This window comes from Carcharodon carcharias, chromosome 10 (assembly GCF_017639515.1).
Source record: "Carcharodon carcharias isolate sCarCar2 chromosome 10, sCarCar2.pri, whole genome shotgun sequence".
In the NCBI taxonomy this organism is placed as follows: domain Eukaryota; kingdom Metazoa; phylum Chordata; class Chondrichthyes; order Lamniformes; family Lamnidae; genus Carcharodon; species Carcharodon carcharias.
In genome coordinates this window covers 36,520,241-36,535,667 of record NC_054476.1, presented here as the reverse complement: position 1 = coordinate 36,535,667, position 15,427 = coordinate 36,520,241, and the positions used below count along the sequence as shown (strand labels likewise).

Genomic DNA, 15,427 nt, shown 5'->3' with positions numbered 1-15,427 from the left:
CTACGTACCTCAGCTGATGAATCTGTGCTCCTCCATGTTGAACACCACTTAGAAGAAGCACTGAGGGTAGCAAGGATGTAGCATGTACCCTGGGGAATTCAATGTGCATCACCAAGAGTGGCTTAGTCGCACCACTACTGACTGAACTGGCTGAGTCCTGAAGGACATATCTGCCAGACTGGGTGTGGGGAAAGTAGTGAGAGAACCAACAAGAGGGACAAACCTATTTGACCTTGTCTTCACCTGTCCACCTGTCACAGATGCATCTACCCACCTCAAAGCATAAAGGCAGCAGGTGCATGGGAGCATGACTAGCTGCAAGCTCCCCTCCAAGTAATGCACAATCCTAACTTGGAGCTATATCACTGTTCCTTCACTGCCACTGGATCAAAATTCTGGAACTCCTTCCCTAACAGCACTGGGCGTGCCTACACCACAAAACTACAGTTCAAGAAGTCGGCTCACCACCACCACCACCTCAAGGGCAATTAGGGATAACAATAAATGCTAGCTTTACCAGCAAAGTTCACATCATACAAATGAATAAAAAAAAACCTGATGGGGAAGGTGGAGTAGGATTGGTGATTGTAGGGCTGGAGGAGATAAGATAAAGGGAGTAGCAAGACCATCAACAATGAGAATTTTAAAATTGAGGCATTGTTTAAACAAGAGCCAGTGTAGGTCAGCAAGCATAGGACTTGGTGTGAATTAGAATACAAATAGCTGAGTTTTGGATGAGTTGAAGTTTAGACGGTGGAAGATGGGAGGTTGGCTAGGGAAATTATTAAGCGCAGTCAAGTCAAAAGATAACAAAGGCATGAATGAGGTTTTAATCAGCAGTATAGCAATAATCTTTTAAGCTGTGCGTTTATGAACAAAGACCAGCTGGTGCTGGAGTCCCCAGATGCTAGTGAAGAGGACTTCATTGGATTGAGTGGGCTGGTGCTGGATTCAAGCTCGCTTCTCAGAAGTGAAGAGGCTGGTTCCCCGTGGAGTGGTTGGATAAACCCTTTCTGCCACCTATCTGCCTTTTTCAAAAATGCTAATGTGAAGAATAACAGGAAGCACTAATAAAATAAAAACATACATTTTCAATATTACATTGAATTACATAGCAAACACAGCATCAGACCATTTGACCCAATTAGTCAGTGCTGGTGTTTGTGCTCCATATGGGTTGCCTTCCATTACATCCATCTCATCTCTGCCTTGCGGAATCTCTTTGTATTCCATTTTCTGTTAAATATTCATCTTTGGAAACATCTAGTCGTTTTGCTTCAGTTGCTTCTGTAGTAGAGAGCTCCATATTCTAACCACTCTGAGTAAAGACATTTTTTTCTTGGTTGCCTGTTGGATTTGTTAATAACTATCTTCTACTTCTGGCCCCTAGTTTTGGATTCTTCCATAAGTGGAAGCATTCTCCTCACATAAAATATATTATAATATGTATATATTTTATTTATATATGTGTATGTATGTGTGTGTGTGTCTGTCTGTGTGTGTGTGTGTGTGTGTGTATATATATATATATATATATATATATATATATATATATACACACACACACATACACACACACACTGTAATTTATTGTTTTGGAGCACTGGTTGTCCAGAACACTCAAGCAGAGCCAAGCAACTCTCGGCATCATTTTAGTACAGTACTTGAGCAAAAACATAGAGGATACAGTATTTAGATAAGTACAACAGTTTTTATTACTGATTTGTAATGTTTTATCACTGTTTTATGCTTCAGGTATATATTTATATCTGCAGTGTTTTCCAGTTTACACATTTGTGGTTTGGCATCCTAACATCATTCTACAATCCAGAAAATTCCAAAATCCAGAAATGAATTGACCCCAAGCATTCCTGACTAGAGAAATACAATGTGGGAGGCATTCACCAAAGAGAAGGACAAAGATGATTCACCAAAGAGATGATACATCAGGCATTCACCAAAGAGAAGGACTTAGGGGTCGATTTGTCGAGGGAAGAGTGTGTAGATAGCCTGGATCATGCTGAAATCAAAAAAGAGGTGTTAGGCGTCTTGAAGAATATTAAGGTGGATAAGTTCTCAGGGCCAGATGGGATCTACCCCAGAGTACTGAGGGAGGCAAGGGAGGAGATTACTGGGACCTTGACAGAAATCTTTGTATCCTCACTGGCTATGGGTGAGGTCCCAGAGGACTGGAGAATGGCCAATGTTCTTCCATTGTTTAAGAAGGGTAGCATGGATAATCCAGGAAATTACAGGCCGGTGAGCCTTACGTCAGTGCTAGGGAAATTATTGGAGAGGATTCTTCGTGACAGGATTTACTACCATTTGGAAGCAAATGGGCATATTAGTGAGAGGCAGCATGGTTTTGTGAAGGGGAGGTCATGTCTCACTAACTTGAGCGAGTTTTTCGAGGAAGTGACAAAGATGATTGACGTTGGAAGGGCAGGGGATGTTATATACATGGATTTCAGTAAGACCTTTGACAAGGTCCCTCATGGCAGACTGGTACAGGAGGTAAAGTCGCATGGGATCAGAGGTGAGCTGGCAAGATGGATACAGAATTGGCTTGGTCATAGAAGACAGAGGGTAGCAGTGGAAGGGTGCTTTTCTGAATGGAAAGCTGCGACTAGTGGAGTTCCGCAGGGATCAGTGCTGGGACCTTTGCTGTTTGTAGTATACATAAATGATTTGGAGGAAAATGTAACTGGGCTAATTACTAAGTTTGCAGATGACACTAAGGTTGGAGGAGTTGCAGATAGTGAAGAGGATTGTCAAAGGATACAACGGGATATAGATCGGTTGGAGACTTGGGCGGAGAAATGGCAGATGGAGTTTAATCCAGATAAATATGAGGTAATGCATTTTGGAAGGTCTAATACAGGCAGGAATTATACAGTAAATGGCAGAACCCTTAAATGCATCGACGGGCAGAGGGATCTGGGTGTACAGGTCCACAGGTCACTGAAAGTGGCAACGTAGGTGGATAAGGTAGTCAGGAAGGCATATGGCAAGCTTGCCTTCATTGGCAGGGGTTTTGAGTGTAAAAGCTAGGAAGTCATGTTAGGCCACACTTGGAATATTGCGTGCAATTCTGGTCGCCACATTACCAGAAGGATAAGGAGGTGTTGGAGAAGGTGCAGAGGAGGTTTATCAGGATGCTGCCTGATCTGGAGGTTATTAGCTATGAGGAGAGATTGGAGAAACTCAGATTGTTCTCACTAGAGCGACGGAGATTGAGGGGCGACTTGATATAAGTTTACAAAATTATGAGTGGCATGGACAGAGTAGATAGAAGCTTTTTCCAAGGGTGGAAGAGTCACTTACTAGGGGACATAGATTTAAGGTGAGAGGAGAAAACTATAGAGGAGATGTGCGGGGGCAAGTTTTTTACGCAGAGGGTAGTGAGTGTCTAGAATTCGCTGCCAGAGGAGGTGGTGGAAGCAGGTACAATAGTGGTGTTTAAGAGGCTGCTTGACAAATACATGAATAGGATGGGAATAGAGGGATACGGACCCCGGAAGTGCAAAATGACGGGCAATATGATTGGCGCAGGCTTCGAGGGTGTAAGGGCTTGCTCTTTTGCTGTACTTTTCTTTGTTCTTTGAGCATCCACCATGTATTTTTGCGAGGAGTCAGAATGCTGAGGTCGCAGACGTGATTTGGTTCCTTTCCTGGCATATGGGGTTGAGGGTGGCTGTGTGTGGATATCACAAATTCTTCAAAGCTGTCTATCTTGTGCTGTTTAACAGTTTCGGTTTAATTTTGTAAAGAACTGAATGGGATCAAGAGTACCATATATGACAGGGGAACCATGTGGAACTGATTTGAATGCGGTCTGTCAACATTTTTATTTGCTTCAGGACCGGTTTCCATTTATATAAAACTTAATAAATTCCCTCTGCTGTGTTGGGAAAGTTGTTTTGTTTTTTTCCCTTTTTTTTAACCAAAATGTGATTTTGAAGGAAAAGAGTTGTTTTGGCCTGAAATAGGGACCCCTTTTAGCTTGGCCGATAAAGGGCTTTTTGCAAAGTATATTTGCACAGCACTGGTGGTCTTGGTCACTGTATGCAATGCTTTTGGTGTCATGTTTCTAGATAAAACCTTTTAATTTAAAAAAAAACTGCCTTTGTTGAGGAGTTTCATGGTGAACATGAGAACATAGGACTTGGGAACAGCAAGCCTGCTGTGTTATTCAATAAGATGGTCTGGTTGTGGTTTCAACTCCACTTTGCCGTCTGTCCTCCATAGCCCTTGACTGTCTTGCCTATGAAAAACACATCCTGGGACATAACTCAGCTTGCTCTAATGGTCTGAAATTATGTAGATGCTGTTCTTGCATAGAATTTGCAGCACAGAAACAGGCCATTTGACACATCTCGTCCACATCGGTATATATCCTCCACATGAGCCTCCTCCAGCTCTATTTCATCTAACCTTATTAGCATATCCTTCTATTACTCTTTCCCTCGCATGTTAATCTAGCTTCATCTTAAATGCATAAATATTAATCCTTTCAACTACTCCAAAAAGCTTTATATTCTAACCATTCTGTGTAAAGCAGCTTCTGCTGAATTCCTTTTTGGATTTATCAGTCACTATCTTACATTTATGATGCTGAGTTTTAAATTCCTCCACAAGTGGAAACATCTCTATTCCTATCAAACCCCCTTTGTAATCTTTAAAACCTTCATTAGATCACCTGCCAGCTTTTTTTCTAGAGAAGAGAGTCTCTGCCTGTTCAATCTTTCCTAGTAGGTATAATCTCCCAGCTCTCGCATCATCCTCATCGCAAATTGATTCTCCACCTTCTCCAGACCCACTATCATTGTTGTAATATAGAGACCTGAACTGTGCACAGAACTTAAATGTAATGTGCTCAGTTTTAGTTAGGATTTAGTTTAAAGCTATCTCTTTGACTAAGGTTTTGGTCATCTCTCTTAATATATTTTTACATGCCTCTGTCAAACTTTCTGATTCTGCTCCTGTGAGAAAGAAGTTCTTAATATGTTAAGGTCACTATGTTCATTCAGGTTGTTGTAAATGTGCTTGGTGATTGTCAAGGAACTCAACTAGAAGACACAAAGTGAGCCACTGAAATTGATGCTGCTTTCTTAGTTAAACTAAAACTTTACTGAGGTTTTGCTTTATTGGATTTAGTTTATAGTGGCAGATATGTTGTATTTCTGTAGCCAGAGGTGCATTTCATAAAAGGAGACGCTTTTGTTTACATAAAAGGACATCAGATTCATATATATTGATGGAGGGGAGAACTCTTGCGAGCAAACAAGTGAGCAGGTGTTTGAGTTACGTAGTGCCTGCTTCAGCAATACATAACTATTATCTGTTGTTAAAAATATGCCTAATCTGATAATACTGCCAAATTCACAGTGTGAGAATTAAAGCTGTAAGCAAAGCTGAAATACTTTTAATGTAATGCATAGTTATTTTTAGAAAGCTTATTGAAACAGCCTGTAGCTTTAAGTGATTTGATTGGTTATTTGAACTACTTGAGAACGGCAGGACAAATAGACTGCTTTATACCTGTGTCATGGTGTTAAGAGAATGGAAAGGCTAAAGATTGTAGCAACTGAGATAATTGTGAATATTAAATGCTCTTAATCTAGTCCGACCTCTGGTTGAAGCCTCACTGACATCTTGATTAGCGTCTCTATCTAAAAGCAAAAGAACACCTATTTTATGAAGGGGTCTCTCTCATGTCTTGAAACCATGGTTAGAATTGGGTCAATCTGGCTGTTGTTGATTTCTGTTGGAAGTGAGAGTGATGGAACCCAGGGTGCTGGAATCTGGAAAATTTAGCAGTAAAGGAAATGCATCTGTCAGATACAGGTGTGCAACAAAGACTCATTTTCAAAGGAAGGCAAGGAAGAGCTACTATTATTTTATTGGATTACCTTTTTGTGTTGTAGTTAATGCTAGGTATTAAGGAATGCATTGATTTCAGCCCAGGGTTTATGTATTGGCACTGGGTTCAGCAATGTATAGCTTCAATAAGAAAGTAAGCTACCAACTATGCACAGTTCTGGCTGAAATGAAAGTGTTTACTCAATTCAGAGATAAAAACAAAAAACTGCGTATGCTGGAAATACAAAACAAAAACAGAATTACCTGGAAAAACTCAGCAGGTCTGGCAGCATCGGCGGAGAAGAAAAGAGTTGACGTTTCGAGACCTCATGACCCTTCGACAGAACTAGGCGAATCCCAGGAAGGGGGTCCCCTTCCTGGGATTCGCCTAGTTCTGTCGAAGGGTCATGAGGACTTGAAACGTCAACTGTTCTCCGCCGATGCTGCCAGACCTGCTGAGTTTTTCCAGGTAATTCTGTTTCTGTTTTACTCAATTCAGGTTGGTTTTGGAACTATATATGTGAAGCTTGCTGGGGCAGGCCTAAATAAGTGGCCTGGAACTCCAAAAGAAACTAAAAAGCATAAGTTGTGAAGGGAAAAGAATCCTTCAAGAATGAAATGTTTACATGTAGCAGGAGAGACCTGCCTTAGAATCCTGTATCATTCAAGTGGGGGAAAATAATTGGACCGTTTGGAGAAAAAAAAGCAGGGATTTTGTCTGAGGACTGGAAGAAAACATCTAATTCTGATAAGCAAAAAAAAAAGGCCTGAATTGGGGAATTATGGTTCAGTAACATCAATTACTGTGTGGGGGAAATGTTTGGGAGTATTTCATGGATTTGTGATCACTTAAAGACCTTGGAATCATCAAGTGTATCTAAGATGGCTTTGGAATAGTCTCATAAATCTTCCTTTGAGATAGTTTACTCTCAAGCAGGAATTATCCCGTGGATATAATTCTGAAATTTCATATTATGTTTGAATACTTTCCAAAATGTGTTAAATGCAGAAGAAGCAGCACGCTAGACTTAAAGGTGAGATTGATCCCCTAGATAATAAAGAAGTTGGTGCTAATTGGTATGGCCACTGCTGTTTACTGAAAGTCTGCTATGGATGTCCTGATGTACCATTGCAGTAAGCACTCCTAGTAATGTAAAAGTGCCTTCTAGTACTGTGGAAAATGTTGATTGGAGCAAGCCTCATTGCTAGTTGATTAGCATATGGGTAATTAATATCATTCAAAGAGACTAGTACCAGTTAAGTGGTTGGGCCAAAGTATGGGAAATTACAGTGGATACATGCAAAGTAATCTACAATGGAATGATAAAAGCAAACACGTTAATGAATATCCATGGACAAAGATGAAAGACATTTGGATATAATTATTTGCTCACTGAAAATTTCTAAGCAGCCTTGACACTGTTAACACAAGCTAACCAAGTGTTTCAGAGGCATTTGTAAGTTTGAGGCAGGTTATTTTAATGCTGCCCAACTTATTGATCAGGCCCATTTAGAGCACAATATAGCTTTGCCACTCTACCTTCAACTATCATTATATTGGAGAAGAATGATTTGTTCTCATTGGAGAAATGGAACATTGCTCAGATCTTTAAAACAAAAGAGACAATTTAAATGAAAGTTGGTTATTGAATTTGCCGCTTGGAGCTGGAGGACATAAATGTTGAGAGCTTAAAATAACATTTTGGCCATTGAGTTATGGGTAAACTAATTATATTCTGATCAATTTCTGTGATGATTAGCCCTCTCCCTTTGATGTTAAATGTACTTAGCGCATGATAGCAGTCTGATCTGTTCTGGCTTGATTTATTCTGTTTACTAGATGTTTGTTATAAATAGGAAGCTTTATTTGGTCAATGGCCCTAACACGTACACTATAATTATACGGTTAGTGACTTTGTTTTTTGGCAGACAGCAGAAGAGATTTGGGTCAAAAGAAGACTAATTAAAATTTTCCAAGTAGCTGCCGTGTGATCCTCACTTCAGTTCCATATTCCCAACAAGTATTGTTTTATGAAGTTCCCCATTAAAATTGATTTTTGGGGTATTTCTATTTGTCTCAATCTGAGTCGTGCACTGAAGGAAGCTGGTATGAGATGCCTCATGCATTGTCATCTTTTTGAGACTAATGCTGTCCACAAAAATTGGCAAAATCAAAGAAAGAGAAAAAGACTTGCATCTCAATAGCTCCTTTCACAGTCTCAGGTATTCCCAAAGTGCTTTACAGACAATGAAGTCTTTCCCTGTTAGCCATGTACTGATAGCTAAGAGGTGGGGCTCACTTGATAGTACAAGGCAAATTGCTTGAGGAGCTATAGCTTGATGCTGCATGTCAGTTCAGGCAATCAACAGTCAACAATTAAAACCTGGATGAACCACCAAACTCAATAGAGTTTTGCTAGCATATTTACCATAGTCCATTATAAGAAATATCCCTTGCTCATCCCATGTCAGTTTTTGTGAAGTGTTTAGATTTTGTTTCTGTTGTCACTTGGAACCCGCTTTCATTGGTACACTCATTGTGTCTAGCTCCCTGCCTTAACTGAGTTATGTCAGGATTATATTTATATTCACAAGGATATGGAGGAGACAGTGCTGTGATCAAGACCTTGTATTGAATATTTATTACACCATGAATAATAGTTTTTTTAACCAGCCAAGTAATGCTTATTAATGTTCACAACACTGGAATTTGCAGACCACTAAAAATCTTGATAGTGTCACCTCTCTGATACCAGAGTCTTTAAAAGAGAATTGTAATCTTTTATACTTCTCAAACGCTACTCTAGCCAAAAGGCTAGCTCAGTCCTTCCATCAGTATGCTGACAGTGTGTATTTTCGTTGACTCCCTGTACAGTCTCTTTCACATGTTTATCACTCTGGTAATTAGTTGAACCTAAACGCTCTTTTCAGTGTCAGTAATAGTTCAGAGTTTGTGGTCTAGCCAAATAACTTTTTAGGGTTCTATTTATTTATATCTCTTAGCACCTGAGAAACGTTACTCCCATGAGTCACCTTTTCTTTCACCCTGTGCTGTTTTCTGAATATCTCCTTGTAGCTCAAGTTCCCAATCCCTCGTACTGGTTTAGTCTGTGCTTGCATCAACATTGTTGACTACTAATGAAAATTTTCCACAATATTGCAGGACCACTGCTTTATAAAAGCTCGCTGTCATCTCCTGGGACTAGTGTTCTATCCTTTGCCTGTACATGTTAAGGGTAAGGGTACCTTGCAACAGGAGTATAAATTTGGAGTTGGGGCCTGACCTGAGCCCAGAGAGTAGAACTCACTGAAGCAGCCAGTTGTAGATTGTGTCATGCCAGTACGATATCAAACTAGGTTTAAAAAGGGCCACTTGAGAAGCTAGAGGAGTGTGGTGTGGGAGCTCCTTGAGCAACAGCAACTTATATTTATATAGCGCCTTTAACATAATGAAACACCCCAAGGTGCTACACAGAAGTTTTATAAAACAAAATGTGACACTGTGCCATGTAGGGAGATATTGGGTAATTTGACCAAAAGCTTGGTCAAAGTTGTAGGTTTTAAGGTCAAAGTTGTAGGTTTTAAGAAGTGTCTTACAGGAGGAAAGCCAGTTAGAGAGGTTGAGAGGTATAGGATGGATATTCCAGAGCTTGAGTTCCAGGCAACTGAAGGCACGGCCACCAATGGTGAGCAATTAAATAGGATGAACAGGAAGTCGGAAGTAGTTGAGTGCAGATATCTCGGAGGTTTGTGGGGCTGGAGGAGATTACAGAGATAGGGAGAGCTGAGGCCATGGAGGAATTTGAAAACGAGGAAGAGAATTTTAAAATCAAGTTGTTGCTTAACTGGGAGCTCGTGTATGTTAACGAGAGATGATGGACAAACGGAACTTGCTTCGAGTTAAGACACAGGCAGTAGAGTTTTGGATAACCTCAAGTTTGCAGAGGGTAGAATGTGAGAGAAAAAACAGTTATGTATTGGAATAGTTGTATCTCGGGGTAACAAAGGCATGAATGAGGGCTTCAGCAGTAGATGAGCTGAGACGGGTGAAGTCGTGCGGCATTACGGAGGTAGAAATAGGTAGTCTTGGTGATGACATGAATATGAAGTCGGAAATTCACCTCGGGATCAAATATCTCACCAGGGTTGCGAACAGACTTGCTTAATCTTGCTTAAATTGCTTAAACAAACTGTTGCCAGGGAGAGAAATGGAGTTGGTGACAAGGGAACCAAGTTTGGAAAGGGGATGAAAACAATGGTTTCAGTCTCCTACTGTTTAATTGGAGGAAATTTCTGCTTATGGTTAGATAGAGCTGATACATGTGAAAACTAATGCTTTGCCTTCAGATGATGCCACTGAGGGGCAGTATGTAGATGAGAAATAGGAGAGAGCCAAGGGCTGATCTTTGGGGGACAACAGAGGAACTGCCTGAATAGTTTTGACACCTACCTCTATTCACTTAAAAATATTTACAGAGTTGGCCCTTTTGAGCATTTAAATTTCAATTGTTGGGAGAGGAATTTGCAAGTGCAGAGCCCTCTACAAGATAGAATTGTTGTTTCAATCAGGAAATATATGGGTACTCCATGATTCGGAACCACACTATTTCAGTTCTTTTGCTGAGATAACAGGACTTTTTCAGTGTTGGAAATTGCATTGAACACATCAATGAGCTATACAGATTCCTTGCCTATGTTGTGTCCTGTAGTCTATTACCATTTATTTTTCATATTCCACTTTGCTTATTTCCTTTATTCTAGTCTCAATGACTTGCATTAACTGGTAGTAAACGTTTGCCGTGTGGGTCTAACCCCTTAGCAAAACGCAAAATATCCTGTGCAATGGATGTTGGAAATGGGAAATAAAATGTAAAATTCTGGCAAAGCTTGGCATTGCTGACAACTCCTGTGGAGGGACAAAGATAGGGCTAGATAATTCTATTTACCCTCTCTACAGATGCTGCTTTACCTGTTCAGTGTTTTCAACAATTTCTCTTGCTATTTTTCCCTCCCTAAATTGTTTAGATCTCTGTATTTATCTTGCTAGTTCCATGTTGTTTGCAACACTCCTCCATTTTCCATTGCTAGTAAAGTTAATTGCATTTCTGTCCTCACTTTTAAATCATTATGTACAATGTAAACAGTAAAGACTTCAACATGTTCCCAATCATTTTTCTCCACTGTAATGAATTGAGACCAGGTATAGCATTCAGTTAAAGTGTGTGTGTGGGTGTGTGTGTGGGTGGGTGGTGGTTTCGGGAGGGTGGTGGTGGGGGAGAGACATGGAAAACTTAGATCAGGCCATGCAGATATGATTTTGTCCCATTTTAAAGTCAAACATCTTGCTCTTAGTATTTCTATTATCACTTCCTGTGCACACATTAATGAAGAAAATGGCCTATGTAAATTTGCCATGCTATAATTACACCCTCTAGCCTATGGTGGTGCTGCAGAGCCTCCACTGTGAAAGGCGCACTGTAATTATATTTTGACAAAGCTCTGCAGAGGCAGTTTCCATTATAAATGTGGACATAGAAATTTATAATAAAAGTTGACAATGAGTCCACACAAATATAATATTTCTAATATTTTTAGAAACTCATGCTTGTCCCCTGAGCCACTTGTAGATTTCTACTTAAAAATTCTCCCATCCCTGAGAACATTGGTTTTCTTCCTTTCTCTCCAACACTTTATTGTTGGATATACAATTTCTTTGTGATGAATTATTTAGTGTTTAGTGTGCTCATCTTAAAAAATACACTTCCAAATTTGAGAGTCTTTGTTAATCCAAGCTTCTCTACCATAGCTAGTCTTTGTCATGTGTCAGGCAATGATCATCTCTAACAAGAGAGAATTTAACCATCTCTGCTTGACATTCCATGACATTATCATCACTGAATCCCCCACCATCAATATCCTGGGGGTTACCATTGACCAAAAGCATAATTGGACCAGCCATATAAATACTGGGGCTACAAGAGCAGGTCAAAGACCAGGGATCCTTCGGCAAGTAACTCACCTGACTCCCAGAAACCTGCCCCCCATCTACAAGGCACAAGTCAGGAGTCTGGTGGAATACTCTCCTCATGCCTGGATGAGTGCAACTCCAACAACATTCAGGAAGCTTGACACCATCCAGGACAAAGCAGCACACTTGATGACCCCATCCAACACCTTCCAAATTTGCAAGTTTTTGTTGTACTAATTTTAAACATTCATTCCCTCCACAGCAGGTGTACTGAGGAGCAGTGTGTACCACCTACAAGATGCACTGCAGCAATTTGCCAAGCCTCATTTGACAGCACCTTCCAAAATTGCAACTTCGACCATGTAGAATGGGGAAGGGGAGTCCCTGGCCCAGGGTCTGGATTTGGCCCGTTGCACTTTTTCATCCGGTCCACAGTGAGATTTGAAAAACAATATATCACATGCACATGACGCGTATGTCTTCACCATTCATACTTCCCAGCCCATCTCCTGAGAGCTGTCGAAATCAGGTCTGCCCCGCCGCGTGCTGCACTCTGGGCCAGCCACAGTCATGTTCTGATGCCTGAGTCTCAGCCGAAGTCACCAGAGGCTGTAGGGAGAAAGCAAGACCTGAGTGCAGGAGCACAGGGCAGGCACACAAAGCCGCCAGCTGCCAACCAGGAGGTGAAGTGTGAGTAGCCTGAGGTGGGGGGGTGGGGAAAGGAGACCAGACACCTGGTTCTATCGCCGGCTCACTCTCTCACATTCCACCTGCCCCCTCCTCCCACACTCCCTGTTCCATTGGTGTCCTAGGTCATGGGCTCAACCCGTGCAGACTGAAGAAGAGGCTCAGGCTTCAGGCCCAGGTGCAGCCTCAGACTGGGAGTTAGCCAGAGCCTTAGGTTGTTGAGTCACTGCCCTGGGCATGTTTGGGGTGAGACAGAGTGGGAATGGAGGGGGAGAGAAAGAGATCGATGGAAACAGTGTGGGAATCAGAGAAAGAGAGGCAGGCAGAGTGGGAATTGGAGAAATAGAGAGAGAATGGGAAAGGAAAACAACCATCAAGTTGAGCTCAACCATCGCATTAAAGCAGTGGGTGAGTTGAACATTTCTGTATTCTCTCTCAAAGAAAAATAAAGTTTTTTTTTGTGTGTGTGGGGCCCACAATTAATTTTGTCTGCGTGAGTGGCCCTTTATAAGAAAAAGGCTCCCAATCCCTGACATAGAAGGAGAAGGGCCCCACCACCTCTGATATGCAGATTTTCCAGTTTGAGATGGATTTTGTAGTCAACTCTTGGTGGTTTGACAATTTAAACAGGTAGTATTAATTTATTAAAGAATAAAAGATAATACTGTAATTGAACCTCAAAATTTGTAACTGATAAAATTATCCTGATCCGTGTGTTCTGTTGTTTGATGGTTATTTCTCATCCTCGTTTTATTGTTGCCAGGGTTTTAACCTGTATGTTGATTTAATTGAACTTTGTTTGAATAAATTACAAGGTTAATCGTAAGAATGAGTTTTGTTATGACAGTCTAGTGCAGCAAGGTTATCATCTTGTGTCTGTAAAAAAAAGTGTTCACTCATCAAATTTTGTTACAACATCTTTGCTTTGTAAAATTACACTCTACTGTGTAATCTCTGCTAACATTGAAGTTTCCTTTTTTTATTGTTCCACATTTCCCAATGCATACCTTTCAAAAACGACCTAAATTCTTATTTCATCAAGTTTGAAATTTGTAATTTCATTTACTTTGTGCATCTTAGGGGATGTTCTGGAGTTGCAGACAAAGTATCTTTGATGAAATGAAGAAAAAGTTCTCTCAGGTAGTATTGGAGTTGTATTGAATGGAAAGTGCAAACAGTATGTGAACGATTGGCATGCTGCAATGTTACTTTGGCTATTACAGGCATGGTCTGGGTTTCATGGTTGCCGTGACAATCTTCATACTAACAAAAGATCCTGCTTCCTGTTAAATTTATGAATTTTTTACGTAGTATAGCAACTGGCTCAAACTTGATTGGAAAAGTCAAGACCATGTGCTCTCTGCCTATTTATGATGTCAGTCAGTGATAACCTTGCTCCTATCTATATAATTTCCTGCTCATGCCTTGCATAAAGCCCCCTAGGGTTTTTGCACAATAATAGCAACTCATTCCCCTTGCATCTTTGAAAAATTCTCTGTTCCAGCATCATGCTTTCCTGACATGCTCGTGTCAGACCTCTCGTCACATTTTAAAGAAAGCTTTTAGTGTAACTTTTGGTAATTTTTGTTGTTTTGGTGCCTTTTAGCTGCTTTTGCATTGTGTTCCTGTTGGCTTCAGCCTCTCCCCTGGAAATGTGTAGGCTATTTTGAATCTGGAATAAGCTCAAAGCCCAGCAATCCTTAGTTAAGATATAATCTGCCTTTTTTCAGGGCAAACAAAAGCCAGGTTTATTTTAAGTGAATGAAATGTTAAGGCTTTGTGCTCTCAAACAGACATGACAAATAGTTAAGATAATGGGAGCGAGGAGGAGAGACTTGGTCTCTGACTCAGCCTCAGTAATTGCAGAGGTGGGTATTTCATCTTTGACCTTGGGGCCCAGACTTGATAATTACAACATATCTCAGCTGTACCCCTTAAACCCAGACTTGAGCAAGGAGATGAAAAATTAAGATGCAGTATGGTACCTTTACTTTGTTCTACAGATTTACTCATGTATCTCAACCACGCACAGTACAGCCGGCATATTGGTTGCCTTGCTCATGGGCTGTTGCTTGGCTTAGCACCCTGCAACTGTTGCAAATTTCTGAGCTGCCATGGTTTTGCTAGTGCTTTAAGAAGATCCCATGCACCTTGCATGTTTGTGCCTACATGCTGGTGTAACCCAGGAAATGTACCCCGAACCCCACTTACCCCACTCCCAGTGTGCGCTTTCCCAATTTTTTTGACGTGTGGAACTGAACTAGACTTCAATAGATGATGATGATGATGGGCCAGAAGCTGATTAATTTTGCAAAGTGTGTGTGAATGCATGATAGTGCCGTTTGTCAATAGTTTCAAACTTTCAATGCTTTCTGTAACATACCAAACAAGCAAAAAGATCTCCCAATGGACAATTAATTTCTTGTTATATTTCCTTTTGTGGCAGCATCCAACTGGAAAAACTAACCTACCGCACCTTAATTCCCAACTGAGGCCCAGTTCTGCTGAGATTATTTCCCAAATGTCCTCTCATTCATTTGCTGCAACACTAATCAGGTGTAGAATATATGGAACTATAAGAGTTTTCTGTTTCTATATTACAGACCCCAGGAGATACTGCCAATTTGGGCTCTGTTTTCTCAGCAAATCGCTAACTAAGTAGGGGACTGGTGGGTTGAATCTCTCCCCGCTACTATCCAGCTGTTGAGGATCTCTGGGTCTATATCAATGCTATTCCACTTATTTTATGGGTGTTTCCTGACAATTGCTTGAATTTGGTAGACAGTATTTGTAAAGCTGTTTAACCTATTGTAAGCTATTTTGCACATAATACGCCTCCTCTTCTTTTGGAGAAAATCACCTTTAAGAAGGTTTTGCCATGTTCAGCCCAGAATATTCCACTCCTCCCCA

General features: G+C 40.7%; 1 protein-coding gene across 3 annotated transcripts in view; it reads left to right on the top strand.

Annotated features, from left to right (window-relative positions):
* Positions 1–15,427, top strand: part of usp47 (ubiquitin specific peptidase 47) — a 155,220-nt gene that overhangs the window by 45,466 nt on the left and 94,327 nt on the right. The window contains exon 2 of one of the 3 annotated variants that reach the window (XM_041196912.1): positions 13,598–13,657. The exons of the other annotated variants lie outside the window; for them this stretch is intronic. Within the exon in view, the coding sequence (XP_041052846.1) occupies positions 13,598–13,657 (60 nt within the window). The remainder of the gene's footprint in view (positions 1–13,597; positions 13,658–15,427) is intronic. 3 annotated transcript variants of the gene reach the window in all.